Genomic DNA, 19,472 nt, shown 5'->3' with positions numbered 1-19,472 from the left:
CAGCTTATATGCATCCAACAGTTTTATAAAACATTATTGTAGTGTGCTAATACATAATCTCATTAATGTTTGTTTAAATTGTTGTCAAAATATTGAGAAAAGGATCTTATTATGAAAGACAATGGTGCATATTTGTTATCAGGTTTTAGACCAGATAATTATAATTTCTTCTCACCATTTATTGTGACAATAAGAAATTAAGTAATGCCCTAATGTATACAAAACTCATGCAGGGACAGGAGCTCCATAGCCATCAGTTTACCTCTCATTCAGTATCCTGCCATGCTACTATGCATTCATGTCCTACTGACCAGGATGTGTGAATGGATCTCTTTCCTGATGAATGGTGCAATGTGTGGCCTATAGGCTACAATGTCTAATGCCACCAGAAGGGGATACAATTATAATCCCGATGTCCGGAATCCAGAATACCAGCGCCGGCATCCTGACCACTGGGATCCCGAAGGTAAGTACTGGGGTTAGAGGGAGGGCTAGACTTATGGTTAGGCATTAGGGTTAGGCTTTAGGGGTAGGCACTAGGGTGGGGGTTAGGTTTAGCCTGTGGGGGGGAGGTTAGGTTTATTCTGTGGAGAGGGAGGGTTAGGTTTAGGCACTGGGGGAAAGGTTAGGTTTAGGGTGTGGGGAGGGTGGGTAAGGGGTATGGTTAGGGGTTAGGTTAGGTTTACTTACCTGGAGGCATTGGGATTGTAACCTGGTAGGGATGCAGGCATCGGGATTATGACCACCGGGATCCCGAGTGCCGGCATCCAGTACCCAAACCCACCAGAAGATGCTGTTATCTACTAGAATTATGCTCCGGAATGGTTATTAAATTCAGCATTGAAGCAACAACCAATGAAATCTATGGAGGCTGCTTTTGCGATCAAAATCGGGGGATTGATACCTGCTTTGGTCCCTATAGATACATTCAGTTGGTACAAGATTTCTTTGCTATTAAACGTGCAGCATGAACCCAGTGTGTTATAATCAATAACATAGTCGAATTGCTGCTGAGGTAGATTATCAAGCATATGCAAAATGAATGAAATGTGCTACACAAACTCCTTTTGAGAAGTGCAAGAACCACACAATGCCTTGTATATTTGGTGCCGCTTTAGAATATGTAAAAAAAACACATTTCCATGTCTAGTTACAGATGTGTCTACAGACACCTATGCACAAATAGCCACAGATAATACAACTATGCTGCACCATGTGTACCACCACAAAGTGCTTTATGCCTTATTTGCATTTTTATTCAACAAATGTACAATGCATGAGTACCCAGGACACTGCCCTTGGCATAGTATGCAGCAGTGGTTTTGACTTGGATTCTAACCTGTGGAAAAAGGCAAAAGACAGAGGACCGATATGGGTGAGCCATACTCATCCTGCTACTCAGTGCTGTCCATAATCTCTATTCCAATTATATTGCAACAAACATGCTTATCCAAAATGCCTATTACACTATAAGCGACCTTGGATGCAGCTACTATGCAAATAAGAATGAAAGTCCGGGAATCACAACCTGTGGTGGAGCATCTAAGCTGCACCATACATCTTACACCATACTGCATAAAAAGGATAGGCGAATAAGGACAAAAAAGATAACTTGGCTAAAATTATTCTACTGGTAGAAATAAGGAAACCAACTCATCAGTTAGGTGACTTGGTAAAGTGCTGACAGAGATCTCAGATTGTTGTCTGATCAAAGTATTATTCTTGACATTTCTGTCATCTTTTGAATGTTGGTGCCTTTTATACAGTTTATAAATCCTACTACAGTATGTTTGATTAAAATAAAATCTTGAGATGTTTGTTTTGCTATTGAGGTAAAATGTTTCTTATTGCACATCCCATTGTTCCTGCTTTCAGGATGTTTGCATTTAATCTTTCTTTTTCTTTGCATCCATACCCCCTGTACCATTACTGTGCAGACTACAGTCTTTGGACCTCTAGCTACAACCCTGAAATCACAGGTTATCCCACAGATAGAAAATTTAATAACAAATCTAACACCACCCATCACTATCATTTTCAGCTATGATGAGACAAGAAAATACTACAATGGAAGCAAAGTTGCACTATATACCTTCAGGGGTGATCAACCTTTTCACTCTCTAGTTAGCTGATCAAGGATTAACCCATTTGGACTGTAATGAAAACATCTTCTCCTTATATGAAACCTCTCATCACAAGATCACTTTACTACTGTCACTACTAAGGTTGAATGCAGATGTTCTGGGCCATACAGTCCAAGACCCAGTCCTAATCCCAGTCCCTAATCTACTGCCATAACACACATTTATTATAATCTGTTTTAGGCTCCAAGGAATTCTGTAGTCCACATGCATTCCTATGTTACTCGGGGGTGTACTTACTGAGACTTCCAGGAACTTTGCATATCACTTCTTCAATAAAGGAACACTGTGACTGGTAATGACCCAGTGGTGGATGCTGGAATCCTGCATCAACTGTATACTTTGCAGAAACATTTTTCATCTGTCTTTCCTGTAAATATATGGCATAATATATTATGATTATACCTAGAATCTACTACTTTTAATAAATGAAGGAACACCACATCCCTAAAGTTATTTTCTAGGAGCCTTTAATAAACAGACACAATGCCTGATTCATCAAGGTTGGCAGTTGCTATTACGCACGCAATCGGCCGATTAATTCGCACTGCACATGCATGGATCTGCGATAGCAAAGTGAATGACAGGAAGTGGAGAAGATATCCTAGCGCTTATATATCACACTGGTAACTGAGTCTAAAGATACCTGCAGCGGTATGAAAAATGGGGAACAATTGCAACCCCGCAAGCACTACAACAAAATAAATTAACACACACCGTGCTGGTATACAATAGAAATGGATAATAAATAGATGAATTTATTAGTTCTCAAGAATATGGTAAAAATAGGGATAATATATCTGAAGGAATCAAACAAACATATCAACAATAAAAATACATGATCAGCAATAAATATATATGGATAAAAATAAAAAAATAGAGAATAAAATATAAAAAATTATAAAGGAAAACCGAGCATAAATATTTGAATATGGTAATGACTAGCTGGTGTGGAATGATGATAATAATTGTGCTGGGTTGAAATCACAAGATGATAGTTCCTATATGGAAAGTTCCAAATGAAGAGATAAAAAGGCGTTTTGACACACTTGCTAGTTAATGAACAAATTTTGTAATGTCACTGCTTAACCTGCAAACAATGTATCCGTATAAAGCCACAATGATGAACACTCTGAGGCTTGTGTAGCACAACAGTTTAATAACTTTTTGAAATAATGGAAGTGTTATCCCGTCGGGCACACGCTGATAGAAAGAGGTAAAGTACTGACCGGTCTCTAGGTTTTAAAACAGCAAGGTGGGGATAGCGTGATTCTCTCACCGGCTGTGCTGTAGCAGTACTGACAGGTCAGGATATACTCGAGATCACACAGCTTCAAAGATGCAGTACCATGGCTCTCCGTCCGGCTGCACGGTAAGGTTACCTGTCGGAGACAGGACCAGAGGGGAGCTGAGAGCAGTTCCGGATGTGTGAATAGGCGCAGCCATGACTTAGATATTCTCCTCGCACCGGAATCAAGAACTGCAGATGCTGGTGATGCTTGCAGGAGCGGGTACAAAACAGGACACTTGAGGCAGGTAGAGACAGCAATGCGTTTCGTCCCAATCCTGGGACTTTTTCAAGCTGGATGCCTCTGTCAGTGTCCTTCATCTTAAATAGGAGTCATAATGAATCTAATCAGTCTCAAATTAGTGGCCATAGGTAGCTAATCAAGGTATCCTCCACTGATTGTCCATTTGTCAGCACATGATAGTTAGCAACTTTAGTATATCTAGAAATATATAAATCTGTAGGAATAATTCAAATGATAATAATATAGAAAATATATATATATATATATATATATAAAAAGACCAAAGTCTATACATAGACAAATATCATATATTAAATAAATAGTGAATACTGATTAATGATTGCAATATCCTACACAAAAAACTAAACATATATATACTATAGAAGGCACATGGTTTTCTATGGCATATTTATTGATGATTTCATTTTTATTTGGGATGGGGATATTGATTCAACTGTTAGATTCACTGAATACCTTTACACTAACCATGTGAATCTTTACTTCACCTCCACTTTTAGTCACATTTCAGTTGTTTTCTTGATGTCACTCTCTCCGCTGAAGGAAATAGGATAATTTCCACTCTATATACCAAGGCGGTTGATTGCTGCTCCTATCTTCATTATTTAAGCAGCCATCACCGGCCTTGGATAAATAACATACCAAAAAGTCAGATGGGGCGCATCAGGAGGAATTGCACTAGGAGGGCAGACTTTGAATTCCATGCTAAACAATTAGAAACCAACTTTTTGGATAAGGGTTACCCCTTAAATTTGGTGAAGAAGCAAAAAAACATGCTCTTGAAAAAGATAGATTTTCTTCTAGACTCACCTCAACTAATGAGGAGAGCATCAAATTAATTAGAACTAAGGATACTTCTATGAAAGTTTTAGATGTGGATTCTTCCTCCCTATTGTTTATTTCACAGTTTAACAATGAATCTAGACGAATACGCTCCATAGTAAATAAGAACTATACTATGTCACTGAATGATTCAATTCTGTCCAAATGTATTAAACCAAAAGCTAAAATTGTATTAAAAAAGAATCACAACTTGGGCAGTTTTCTCGCACCTAGTATGCAGAAACCCCGGTCGAAACCTTTGGAGAATACTTCAACCTGGTTTCCAGATAGACCCCTTGGATGTTACCATTGTAATCGCCCGAGGTGTCTTACCTGTGGTTATATTCAGAATAGAAGTAAGACTTTTGCATCAGTAGCTAATAAAACCGAATATACTTTCAAAAATTGTATTAATTGCCAAACAGATTATACAATCTATATGTTGAGTTGTACTTGCCCAAAGCAATATATAGGGCATACAACAAGGCCCCTGAAGAAGAGATTTCGAGAACATCGAACCAATATACTTAAGGGACTGATGTCACATAGTGTATCTCGACATTTTTTTGAACATCATAATTGTGACCCATCAGAAATTTCCCTGTTGGGAGTCGATGTTATCGAACCTACCTTGAGGGGGGGAGATCGGTTCAGGAAACTCTGCAAAGCAGAATCAGAATGGATGTTTAGACTACAGACATTGTCCACAGATGGGCTCAACGAATCCCTTGAATTTGTGGATTGAGCCTTCGGCTTGGCTGGCGGTTACCGTCTGCCATCCACACATACTGTCTGGTTGGTGGATGGCACACGGTGCCTGCCACCCGAGTCTAGCAACCCACTATAATTTCCCGTTCTCTCTTCCCCTGCCTCTCTTGATCATTAGTCATCCTCATTTGTGTCTTAATTTATTATCTTTTGGGGGGCTTCAATTTGTTTTAGACCATTATTTATATCAATTTAACATGTGTGCATCTAATTTAGTCTTTGTACATATCAGACAATTAAACAAAATAACTAGTTACTAAATATTAGATTGGTATTTGCGTTCTCTTTTTCTCCTGGTTGCCCTTATCATTTTGTCCTCTTAACATACTAATATAGTATAAACTAATCCCTATTATAAGATAATTTGGTTGATATCAATATATAATCTACTATTAATACTGTTGCTCTAATGTTGCAGTTTCTCTGGATCCTTGTGGTAGTAATTTTATATTTTATTTTGTTATTTCATTTATGTATTTTTTATTTATTTTTTTATCTTGATTATTTTTTCAAACTACATTAAATGAATATTTGTGCTACTTTTCTTTATTCGCACAACTATTATCTAATATATAATATTATAATAAATTTGTATACATATATGTGTATCCTATAACTAATGTCCGCTTTTCATTAATCGATTAAATTACTAACATTGTGGATGATGTTTGTTCGCTTTTTGCCTTTGATTTGGTGTGTATAATTGAATATATATTTATCCCCAAAGGGTTGTTCACATTTCCCTAAAATGTTCATGTGGGTGTGCTCTGTGCACATTTATATGTATGTACACACATTTATTTACTGTTGTCCTTATTTATACATGTGCCTTCTATAGTATATATATGTTTAGTTTTTTGTGTAAGATATTGCGATCATTAATCAGTATTCATTATTTATTTAATATATGATATTTGTCTAGGTATAGACTTTGGTCTTTTTATATATATATTTTTTCTATATTATTATCATTTGAATTATTCCTACAGATTTATATATTTCTAGATATACTAAAGTTGCTAACTATCATGTGCTGACAAATGGACAATCAGTGGAGGATACCTTGATTAGCTACCTATGGCCACTAATTTGAGACTGATTAGATTCATTATGACTCCTATTTAAGATGAAGGACACTGACAGAGGCATCCAGCTTGAAAAAGTCCCAGGATTGGAACAAAACGCGTTACTGTCTCTACCTGCCTCAAGTGTCCTGTTTTGTACCCGCTCCTGCAAGCATCACCAGCATCTGCAGTCCTTGATTCCGGTGCGAGGAGAATATCTAAGTCACGGCCGCGCCTATTCACACATCCGGAACTCCTCTCAGCTCCCCTCTGGTCCTGGTTTCCGACAGGTAACCTTACCGTGCAGCCGGACGGAGAGCCATGGTACTGCATCTTTGAAGCTGTGTGATCTCGAGTATATCCTGACCTGTCAGTACTGCTACAGCACAGCCGGTGAGAGAATCACGCTATCCCCACCTTGCTGTTTTAAAACCTAGAGACCGGTCAGTACTTTACCTCTTTCTATCAACGTGTGCCCGACGGGATAACACTTCCATTTTTTCAAAAGGTTATTAAACTGTTGTGCTACACAAGCCTCAGAGTGTTCATCGTTGTGGCTTTATACGGATACATTGTTTGCAGGTTAAGCGGTGACAACATTACAAAATTTGTTCATTAACTAGCAAGTGTGTCAAAACGCCTTTTTATCTCTTCATTTGGAACTTTCCATATAGGAACTATCATCTTGTGATTTCAACCCAGCACAATTATTATCATCATTCCACACCAGCTAGTCATTACCATATTCAAATATTTATGCTCGGTTTTCCTTTATAATTTTTTATATTTTATTCTCTATTTTTTTATTTTTATCCATATATATTTATTGCTGATCATGTATTTTTATTGTTGATATGTTTGTTTGATTCCTTCAGATATATTATCCCTATTTTTACCATATTCTTGAGAACTAATAAATTCATCTATTTATTATCCATTTCTATTGTATACCAGCACGGTGTGTGTTAATTTATTTTGTTGAATGACAGGAAGTGCCATTTGGGGGTGGTGATGGGAGGGTGGTCGGGCGAACGCTGGTGTGCCAGTGCGTCTGAACACCATTGCATGGCCGTGCTCAAATTTTCCACTGCGTAGCCATATGCAATGTGAGGACTGATAGCGCACGTGGCTGTTAGCAATTTCTGAGTAAGGTCAGGGCTTGTGAAAGTGTGCATATGGGTCCAATGGTACTCGATTGTACCAATGGTTTTGCTATTCAGTTAAGTATTACGGATGTGTGTAAGGGGAAGTGGGCGTCCTTATATTAGGCTGTGATCGCAATGCATTTGCATAACACTGCTGATATTGCGTGCAGATTTGCAATCGTGATCCTTGCTGAATCAGGCAAATTGATGTCTCCAGTTGGATAGATTGGTATCTTTCATGGCTGGGCTGGCCAGATGGCAATTCTGGCTAATTTATTTCTTTATTAACAGTTTCTTATATAGTGCAGCATATTCCATTGTACTTTACAAATGGAAACAACATTAACTGGGTAGTAACAGACAGACAAAAAGGTAAGAGGGCTAATGCCAAAAGGGCTGATGGCCAGATGGGGTAATCTGGCTGTGTGAATGCCCCGCCGTGAAGCTCCATAGCTCTGCACCTCTGCTTGGCTAGCATGCTTAGATGAAGGTTTAGCACAAGATCACACCCCCATCATTCAAGTCATGACCACGTTCCCTTTTCTGAGCTCGTGAAGGGCCTGATACAGAGGCTTAGCAGAGATGCTAAGCTGGGTATTTTTGTGGTCACCCATCTGTGACTTTATGAAAATGCCTCTACAAAGCCCTTCCCAGGTGTACATCTGTGTGTATTAATGTGCAAGGACTGTAGACGCTGTCATACCACCATCAGTAGCTCCATTGAAACCTGCACAAGCCCTATGGCAGGTGCAGTATGGCCTCCAATGTGATTGAGGGTCTGTGTATGTTAACTCTTTAGTGACATGCACACAACACTCATATAACACACCCTTTTTTGTGTATCTTCCAGTCACCGCGAGGGAACACCCTGCACTTTTCCAAGGCAGTTCTAATACCATGCATCTCATTCATAACTGCGCCTTTGTTTGCTACGCACTATGTAACACATGCTCCATATCGGGATTTTTGCTGGCTGATGCGCGCAGTAACAGGTAATCGCTCAACTCCGTGAACATTGGCATTGCGTGCGTCTCTGAATCAGCCCGATATGTTTTAAATATGATAATTCCCTTTTATGGATTAATAAATACGTACTATAAATTTAGCACACTTTCCTATGAGCTGTCATTTTTATGTTGCTCCTAGACAGGTGACTATCTTGCCAAAGATAACTGCTCGCAAAGTGTTGAAAGTTTATATAAATACAGTAACTACTTATTCAGAGCATCTATAGGAGTTTCCTTTTGGAATGTTTTCATTCTCATGGATGCCAGCTTACTCAAATTGTCGCTTGTTCAGTACACACCTTGCCGGGTATAGCATTCACACTAGCGTTTCAATATTTCTGTCTGGCTGGTTATTGACGTCTGTTTGTGACTTCTACTATGCCTGGACTATCCATTTTCTGTTTCCTGGATTCTGATTATTGTGACCTGGGGGTAAATTTACTAAGGTACGATTTGAGATAAATTTTTATGAATCTCTTAAATCTCATGTACAAATCGAACACCAAATCCCAATCCAAAACGAACTTCAATGCCCCAAATGAATAGACCTGCTTCATGCTTTCAATTTCAGCATGAACATTTTTATTTGACACAGATGCATGCATACACAGATGCATGCGTGTAAAAAGCTTGTTAAGTGTTAATTTTTTTTTAAATGAAGTGGGGACTACTCCATTAAGTACAACCAGCCCCAGACTTTGCATAGCCAGTCCTGGTTGTGTAAATACAGGGGAAAAATTGCAGAGGGTTCCCCTGTACTTGGCGCAACCAGCACCAGGCTCTGAGACGGTCCTGGTTCTGGAATTACAGGGGAAAAAAAGCATAGGATTCCCCTGTAATTTCCATAACCAGCACTTGTCCCTTTCTAGTGGGAGGGTAATGCCACAGCCAGGGAAACCCTATCACTGGGTTCCCCAGCCGAAACATTACCCCTGACCACTAGTCAGCCCAGGCCGGTGATCCCTGAGGAGTTGGGAACCCCCCAATAAAGGGGTTCCCCACTCCAGGGCACCCCTGGCCTAGGCTGATAGCCCGGGACTATCCCTGGCACCCATGGGCGGTGGGTGCCGGGTTGATTGTGTAAAAGTGTAGTGTGAAAATAGTAGTGTAAACATTGTCTTTACCGTTAGAACTGCAGTTCCCAGCAAGCCTCCCCCACCTGCTGGTACTTGGAGAACCACAACTATACTTTTAATACACACATACACACTCACACATACTCACCTACAATACCTGGACCGGAACTCTGTAGGCATCCTTGGTCTTCGGAAAATAAAATAATGAAAATACCGACCCACAAACTCAGTACCATCCTCGAAGGATGGTACCTCCCTAATGACGGGCTCAGATGAGGCATTTCCCTTTTTTGCAGGAAATTCATTTTTCTGTTCTATTTGACATTTGATTTGGGCTTTAGTAAATCCCCTCTAAGAAAATCAAACCAAAATCGAATGGCAAATCGAACACAAAACAAACTCGAACCTTTGTAAATATACCCCCTGGACTGACTTTGTCTCTGACTTACTGCATTTTTAACCAATTGTGCATGTCTGTCTGCATATTTCCATCATATACGGGGAAATGCACTAAACCTTGAAGAGTGATAAAGTGTCGAGTGATAAAGTACCAACCAATCAGGTACTGTCATTTTTCAAACATATCCTGTAAACTGACAGTTAGGAATTGATTGGTTAGTACTTTATCACTCTCCAAGGCTTAGTGCATCTCCCCCACTGTCCATATGCTTTTGTGCACTTTATGATACTGTACACTCCTATCATAGACTGCTGATTACCAAATACTATGTCTACGATCATGCTAAAGTTTCATCTAACCCAGGGTGGTGGTCCCAGCTGCCGTGACAAGTATTCAAGTTCCCGGTGCTGCATCTACCCAACACTACCCTCTTCCTGAGTGAAGTGGGTGGTTCGGGTGGCTGATGACATGATTCACGGCATTGTATAGTGGGGGGTAGGGCTACAATGACCTGATCGTGCCATCACGCCCCGCTTATTGCCTGCTGTACCGGCCTGGCTGCCATCTCTCAGAGGGGACAGCCAGAAAGTCAGCAAGAATGATTAAGTCCTAAAATACAGAGCATAGAACTTGTGGCGCTACGCCTCAGAGCAGCAAAAAGAGACCTTATAGAGTCACCAAACTCATAAAGCAATTGTGTAAATAAACAAAGATCACGGTATTGCGCTATGAATTGTCCAAAAACAGTATTGATACTCATGATTGGATGTTTTTCAGATGTGGGACAGTCCTCCAAATTCTCAGGTTTTGAAAGTTATAAAAAACAATAAAGTCTATATCAGAACAAAATGTTCATATAATAAAACAAAAACAACACCACAGGTGTCAATAGTCCATAAAGGTGATATCTTCATGCACATCCAAAAAGGGTAAGAAATCCAACAGATGGTGTACCACAGATAACCCAGTTTGTATCCAGAAGAACACATAGAACAAATGTTTACATTTACCCTTACATAAAAGAAGCATATGGTAGACACATCAAGGTTTCTTTTCCACGTTGTGTAGACCTCAGGGTGTCATTCATGTGGAAATATTTCCTTTCAGTATTTCGGTTTTTAGAAAAAATAAGACAGCAGACAAGAAACGTATTACAGTCACACTGCTTGTCTCTAGTATAACAAGACGTGTCAATATTCTGTATAGGTGATATCCTTATGTACATAAAATAGAGTAGAGTGCAGTATCTCACACCCAGGAGTTCATATACCAATATGTGTATTAGGAAATGCACATGAATCAGTGCTTACGTTTATGCTGTACACATCAAGGTTTCTTTATCCACTTTAGACACTGTTCCTCCCTATGTTAGCTTGTAGAAAAGATAATAAAACTCAAGATGAAGATAAAAAAAATGCTAGTTCAATAATAAAGATTCATAAAAAAATAGGGACAATAGATCCATTTCAAACCAGATGTATAAAGGTCAAAATTATATTCCAAACAGAATGTAACACAGGTGGAGGATTTCCCCACATCTGAAGAATATCCGGGAGAGATCAAGAGCATCATTACTGTTTGGGAGAATTCATAGCGCAATACCGTGATCTATGTTTATTTATACAAATTATTTTAAGTCCTCTTTAAATAATTCTGTGCTGTATATTGTAATTAATGGGAACACTACAGATGTGTCCACATACATCTTACATCCTTGTGTGTTAAACAGCTCTTCTAGTCACGCAATGCCACGCCACGACTTGGTAGTGCCGTGTCTTTTTGTGCGACTTTTTACCTTCGAACGCATCTTATTCACAAAGCAATGTGAATAGAACACACATACAGCTTCTACTGATTACACTGACACTGTACCGTAGCCATTCACATACAGATACACCTGCAGTCGCACACAGAATATAGGCAGGCAGCATATAATTTTAATGCGACTTGTTGCGCACAGAGGTAAGATGTAAGTGGACACATCTGTATTTTTTAAATAGATAAGCTACAGAAGCTGCTCGGAATTTGTGGGAATTAAAAGGATTAGTAGGTAAAAATCTGACCAATACAATGTGTGCAATAGAAAATAACGGCTGTATTCAATTTAGATAGGGGTTTTTAGTGCCATTATTCTGGGAGGATTAGTTCATGCAGTGCCTGTACAGAGAAGATTGTTGCCTTAATAAAGAATGGTCTTCAGTTTGGGTTGAAGAAAGGAACAGTTTGCTGCTTTTGGCACAGATGTAGATTAATGTGGTGGATTCAGCTATTACCAGTGTTAGAGCTGGATGTACTACAGGCAAAACATGGACAAAAATCCAAAAACTGCTGGCTGAGCTGGGCTGGGCTGGGCTGGGCTGAGGAGGACAATGTAGAGTCAGGAAATAAAGTTACAGCCCCAAGAAGTACGTAGTAGGACTGATTCAGAGATGGATGCTAATGCTGGCTGTGTGAAAATATGCAGATGTCACAGCCGTCGGGATTTGTATTGAGACGCCCACCAGAGAAAAGGTTGTGACATGCCGGCTTTTCAGCTGCCACTTCCCCATTACCATCCCCAAACAATCCCTGCCTGTCACTCACTTTACAAACAAGTCTTCTGTGAAACCACCGTCAGATGTCCATCGTAGCACATGCGCAGCGCAACTCTGATGCATGAACAGACCACCGATAATCGCTCAACTACAAGAAGAACATCAGAATAGCATCCATCTCTGATTCAGGCCCAATGTCAACTCTTGTTCAGGACTTGTGGACTCTGTGCCTGATTCAGAGAAGTACGTTATGGCTGTCGCTGCTGCTGGTTTGGGAACACGGATGTTTTTTAATGTTACATATTATTTATATTTATATTTCTAGTCATTTGTACTATATCAGTTACTCATCAACACTCCAAGCAAGGCATTTGAAACAACAAAACTCCTATACTACAGTATATTCATACACTTAACACTTAATACACAGCGCTCGCGAGCGGGTCTGAATCAGGCCCTTAGCTCCCAACCTCATATACCAGAGTTAGACACTTAACATATGAGCTATTTGCTCCCTTGTTGAAAGTCTAGTCATTCTAACTACTGTATATGAAGCTATTCGTCTAATTGTTAGTTTATACCATTGCACCAACTGTAAGCAGACCTACAGTATGTAGTGTGCAACCACACATACTTTAGATATGCTTAACTGCAATAGTTTAAATTAATAATTAACTAATTTTATATACTGTAGTTAGTCCCCTTTAGAATGCAAGCTCTCACGAGCAGGGCCCTCTTATCTCAATGTGCTTCTCCTTTCCCTTACTTATAATATTATATACTACCTACAACAGCACCTAACTCTTGGTTGCTGACACCCTGTTGCTTATTTAAGTGTTATGATTGCGGATACATCTAAATGATGTCCTTGTCCTGTATTGTTTTATACTGTGCGTCACTGTTTTATTGTTTTGTTCATTTGTAAGGTGCTGCAGAACCCTTGTGGAACCATAAAATAAAGGATAATAATATTATTATTATTATTATTAATAATTACAACCCTCCTATGCAGGAGCAAATAGCTCCTGTGTTGTGTCCTGTGAGCAAGGTGCAATTTAAATACAGGAGAATTTACTTGAAGGTGCATATATCTCCTAGTGAGCCTCCATGCCGGCCTCATCCCACTCAGCAGGACATTGGAGAAAACTAACTTGTGATCTGTCTCAGAAATTAGTCCATCAAAGGGGTTTCTTGGTACAGAAACCCCCTTGTGTGCTCCACTGTAATGATGCACACCATGTGGCACATCATCATTAATTGGCAAGTGTCTGCTGAAAACAATTACCAAAACTTCCTAGATCAGATAGTCCTTAAAATCCTAACCAACAACCAGAAAATATGCATAATCTGTGAAACTGATTCACCTGCAGACTATAGATTACCAGTGTGTTAGACATAACTAGCATTATTGTGCAACACACAAAATTCAGGTACATTCCTTCATGGAAGTACAGTTCCTGCAAGCTTTATAATGCTTATTTATATAGTGACAAAATATTCTGCAGCACTGTATAAGAGACTGACTGCAGTATTGAACCCTACAATCTATTTTTTATTATTTGAAACATTGGCACAGGTCACACTACCCTACTTACGGCCCCGATCTTTGAACAAAAGATGACCAAACACTCTTACCTTATGGTCAGCAGTGGTGTAATAGTTTCCCTTGTCTGACATATCTACATCTGATGTATCAAAACTAAAAGCATTCAGCGCTGCCAGATAGATTCTGTCCAGTAATTATTTGTTCCTTGCAGGAAATATTTTGTTATACGTATATTGCTAAAATCACTGTATAACTTCCTGGATGTCCACAATTACTGTAGTTCAAAATTCATTTTCACAGCCAGAAACATCTCAGAATCTCCGATACCAGAAGCTGTCATTTCTGTTCAAAGTGCATGAGCTGAAAGCAAATGTTTCCTTGTGCTGCAGCGTTGTATAGAAGAAAGTGAAAGTGACAACAGAACCAAACTGATAGATCAGAAGAAGGAAATAAACCAGAATACGTCATGTAATTGAATGCAGTATAACAATAATAATGGTTAGTGCAAATGGTCTGACTATATACTATATAAATAGTGAACATGAAATGTGATGTAACTATACTGCAAGGTACCCATTGGTGTTGCATTTGCATTTTTTAAAAAACATTTTAAATTCAAACCAAAGATGTGTTTGAGGTGTTTTTTATTTTTACAAGCACTTCTGTTATGCTGGCCATGCACATTGAGATAAAACTCATCAGACAGACAGACCGATTATTGCCATACACTGTCAGATAATTGGTCTGTCTGATGGTGAGTATATAAGCTGTCAGATCCAATCAGCAATGATCACATTTTTCGGGTATGCTGAAAGATTTATCATGCCCGAGAAAACGATGATTGCTGCTCGCTGATGACCATACACTGTGCAGTTATTAGCCTGATCAGGGATCTGTTGGTTCCAGCATGATTACGTTGCGATAGCTGCTAGATTTAAAGCTGCAATTAGCTTTAACCCCTTCGCTGCTGAGGGTTTTCTCACCCTTGTAATGTTTTTCACATTTGTGCTTATCACATTCTAACATCAATCATTTTTTTATGTTGTACCTGCACCAATTATACCTTGGGTTTTTTTTTCAGAAGACTTTGGCCCTCATTCAGAGCCACTTGCAAGCGGCAGTACGCTCGTTCCGAGCGATGTTCGCACATCTGCGCATGCGTACGGTTTTTAGTACGCATGCGCGAACCAGTCAGTGCGGCCGAAAATCGTTGGTACGCAATATAGCGAGGGCCTGCTATTTTGAGTGACAGAATGAGGCGTATGTGGGTGGTAACAGGGGAAGGTGCTTGAAAACGGGGAGTGGAGATCCGAACGCAGGCGTGCTTAAAGGTCAAAACGGGCGTTTTAAGGGAGTGCATATTTAATACAGCAGCGTCATTGACCACGTCACTTGGTTTTTTTTAACTCAGAACTGCTCGCAAAATAGCGGTTGAAAACACCAACCACAAGAATAGCGAGCAGTTCATACGCTGTACGATGTACTCGATTAATCTAATAAATAGCGGACATGACGTATGGTGCGTGCGGCCAGGGGGCGTTTTTATCAAATAAACGAGCGTATGTTTTGCTCGCTTGTTCAGACTTAGAGGTGGGAACAGACTGCAATTTGCGAACGGATCATTTGAATAGCCACCCCTTGTTTTTGAACGAACGACCACAAATAGCGAACGGCTCTGAATCAGGCCCTTTGTATTTTCAGAAAAATACATTAGTCTTTTTACTCATTCTAAGGAATAATTCCATCTTCATATGATATTTAATAACGGCACCTGAAATTGTTTGAAACTATTTATCTAGAAAACAAGCTGGTAATTAACCACAATCAGTTTTTCATGTGTAGTAAATGCAGAAACGTATCCAACTAAAAAGCGCTTAACGTATAAATGTATACACTTTTAATAAAATTCTAAATAAAAACATAAAATAAACACAAATAAGCACACAAAATGTATCAAACTGAAGGACTTACAGTATATCTGAAAAGTTAGTATATAATCAGCATAGCATATTAAATAAAGTGTAATGAACGATTTTTTTTGGACTACAAACGATTTTTGCATATGCCCTTAATGAAAATCGTTGAGTTGGTCAGTCTGACTGAACTACAAACTACAAACGTGAACGCGCATGAACGTTAATCGTTCATTGTTTTAACTTAGAAAGTGAACGATTTTTTTCAACGACTGAACGATATCGTTAACGATAATCGTTCAAAAAATCGGTGTGTGTGTATGCACCTTAAATGTTCAATTCACAAAGCCTTTATCAAAGACTGGTTGAAACAATATAGAGCTTAGCTTGTAAGTGCTGTAGCCACTGGGTCACTTATAGGATCTCCTAGTTTAGCTCAGTCCATACGAGGATATATCTTAGCACCATATAACTCTTGATTCTGTTTCTCCTATACAGTATAGTTTTTCCATGTACTGAAAACAGGATGCTGGTAATCTCAATATAGTCAATGATAATTTATCTACAGAGAAACTTGAATCATACAGTATACGATAAAACATAGGTCAAAGTCTACATAGGGGGAGGGGCCCTAGATTGCACACCCTAAGCACAATGTAAGGTGCTACTTGCTGAGACTTGTAGTGCTGCAAGCAAAAAAAAAGACAGATGCAAGTGCACACTCTAACTATGCTGAACCTAATAATAAAACTGCTAAATTGCATCCAAGAGGTTCTTAGCATAATAATGGCCATAATTATGGGCCTGCCCACTGCGTCCAGGTGACCTCTATCAGGCAGGGTCCCTTAACACTCCTATGGAACAAATACAGGGCACGGGACCCCCAGGCCAACCCAGCAGAACCGTCCCCATGGCATTACACTAGTGTGAGATTTAAAGTGAGGGTTAAAGAATAATAAAGAAGAAAGCCTATGTGTTAAATCCTACATAAGTAGAAGGTTATAATAAAAAGTGTATAAAGTGCTACATATACAAAAAACAAACTAAAGAAGTGAAAAGGTGTACATTATGATGCTATGAAGCAGTTCAGCCACACCAGCCCAGAGAGCCCCACACCCCAATACCAGTCCCACAACTGACACACAGCATATGTATAATAGGTCTTACGCACAGTGTGCCTCATAAGATGTGCAGTCTTGGAGTGCAAGGACTCCTTGCTAATTAAAAACACCCAGGAGCAGGTGAGAGGGGTGCTAATCAAGGTGGGAGGAGTCTCGTCCTTCCAGTGTACATACATTTATTTATTACCAGTTATTTATATAGTGCATACATGTTCTGCAGTGCATTTCAGAGAATATTTGGCCATACACATCAGTCCCTGCCCCGATGGAGCTTACATTCTATGTTCTCTACCACATGTGTACACACATACAAACTAGGGTTAATATGTGTTGGGAGCCAATTAACCTACCTGTATATTTTTGGAGTGTACACATAGTACAGAATACATAGGAGGGGCCCTAGATTGCACACCCTAAGCACAATGTGAGGTTCTACTTGCTGAGACTTGTAGTGCTGCAAGCAAAAAAAAAGACAGATGCAAGTGCACACTCTAACTATGCTGAACCTAATAATAAAACTGCTAAATTGCATCCAAGAAGTTCTTAGCATAATAATGGCCATAATTATGGGCCTGCCCACTGCGTCCAGGTGACCTCTATCATGCAGGGTCCTTAACACTCCTATGGAACCAATACAGGACACGGGACTCCCCAGGCCAACCCAGCAGAACCACCCCATGGCATCACACTAGTGTGAGATTTAAAGTGAGGGTTAAAGAATAATAAAGAAGAAAGCCTATGTGTTAAGTCCTACATAAGTAGGAGGTTATAATAAAAGTGTATAAAGTCTATATGTTCCCACTAATCTGGTAAATTTTGCTCCCCTAATTTAGAGATTTCTTTAATTTTGCATTCCAAAAAGGAATTTATTGTAGTTCTTACCGCAGGCCACCTTGTGGGGAACCTATAATATTAGATTGGTATAGATCTCCTGACACCATTCGAGATCCTCCTGCAGGTAGACCCGGACCCTTCTGCTTACTGGCAGCCGCTGTAAATAACTGAACACCAAGGGGCCCATTTATCAAAATGTATTTGAGGTAAAGTCCCCGAAAATACCCGTATTCGGAGGTTTACCTCAAATACTAAGTATCCCCCAGATGTATTTAGGAGGGATCTGACGGAACCCTCCCCGGCTATGGCAGATGTGCATGTGCAGTCCATGGGACTGTGCATGCGCACCACCCCCTGTAGTGGCTTGCCGCTCTCTGGAGACATCGCTATACTGATCAGTGGTTCCGGAGACATCGCTATACAGATCAGTGGTTTGTGTAACCGACTTCAAGAGGCCCATTTATCATTGATTGCTTTTGCAATGCGATCAGGTCATGCCAGTAATGCCCCTGATCGCATTGCAAAAAGTGATCTCTTCAGCTGGATGTATCATCCGGGACATGCAGGACTGCGTATGACATGTCACCGCCATTGAGGTGGAGGGAAGAGGCCAGGATATCCATCGTCTGATGGAGATTTTCTGGCCTCTTTCCCTCATCTGCAATGGCCGGCTTGCATAACCCCATGGTCACTCAGCCGACTGAGGATCACGCAGATGATCCAATGCTGCATCCAAAGACGCAGCTTGGATCATTAATGCATACAGGAGGCATGACACCTCCTGCTGCATTAACATATTAGCAAAGATGGTATTGCAAAGCTGCTTGTGTGTAGCTAAGCAATTCCATAACTATGTTGAATCACCCCCTAGATCACCATCAAACTTACTCCAAAGAGCAAATCACAGGCCCGAAGCCAGTACAGGTGATTGGAGGTGGCATTTAGTGGAAGGTAAAGCATTAATTATTATAAGAAAAAGTAAATTGGAAACATGGAACAAACTATTAAAAACCTAGCTTCCAAATGTGTGTTTTCTAATACAAATTGAATCCAAACAGCAAATCACAGGCCTCAGACCAATACAGGCAATTCAAACAAGAGTAACAGTTGAATAGATAAGATAACTAAAGTATAACAAATTTCTCCAACCTGCAAATCACAGGCCTCAGGTCAGTACAGGTAAATGATGATGGAGTAAAGCCCATAATGAAAATTGGTGTACAATGAAAGGGCATGCACAGTTTAACAAACCTAGCTCTTCGGTGATAGGTACTGCCACTTTTGCTTGGCTTGTTTGGGCCCCCACATAAGAAACAATTTTGGTAGTTTGGTTGAACCAAGTCACCAATAGGCTTAAGGCTAACCATGTAAATCATCCTCAAAGTTCAAGATGTCATTATGCTCATCATTACCCTCATCACTGTTGTCAATATCATCATCACACAATATTAGCTCATCCCCGCTGGTTGCCACCATTACAGTCTCATGTTTGTAATTGACGGCATAGTATTTCTCACTTGTAGTTCATTTTGATGAACATCAGCTTTTCCA

The 19,472-nt window shown here is 39.8% G+C and overlaps 1 protein-coding gene across 1 annotated transcript in view; it reads right to left on the bottom strand.

Annotated features, from left to right (window-relative positions):
* LOC148542639 (transcription factor ETV7-like) overlaps positions 1-14,204 on the bottom strand; it is a 55,929-nt gene extending 41,725 nt beyond the window's left edge. Inside the window, exons 1-2 of the mRNA XM_088467411.1 lie at positions 14,143-14,204; positions 2,382-2,511 (exon numbers count right to left, since the gene is read on the bottom strand). Coding sequence (XP_088323537.1) covers positions 2,382-2,511; positions 14,143-14,184 — 172 coding nt within the window. The 5' untranslated portion in view covers positions 14,185-14,204. The remainder of the gene's footprint in view (positions 1-2,381; positions 2,512-14,142) is intronic.
* Positions 14,205-19,472: the final 5,268 nt, after the last annotated feature.

This window comes from Taudactylus pleione, unplaced genomic scaffold, assembly GCF_031769625.1.
Source record: "Taudactylus pleione unplaced genomic scaffold, aTauple2 ptg000010l, whole genome shotgun sequence".
Taxonomy (NCBI): domain Eukaryota; kingdom Metazoa; phylum Chordata; class Amphibia; order Anura; family Myobatrachidae; genus Taudactylus; species Taudactylus pleione.
The sequence above is the reverse complement of the archived record's forward strand: the minus strand, read 5'-3'. Positions and strand labels throughout refer to the sequence as shown.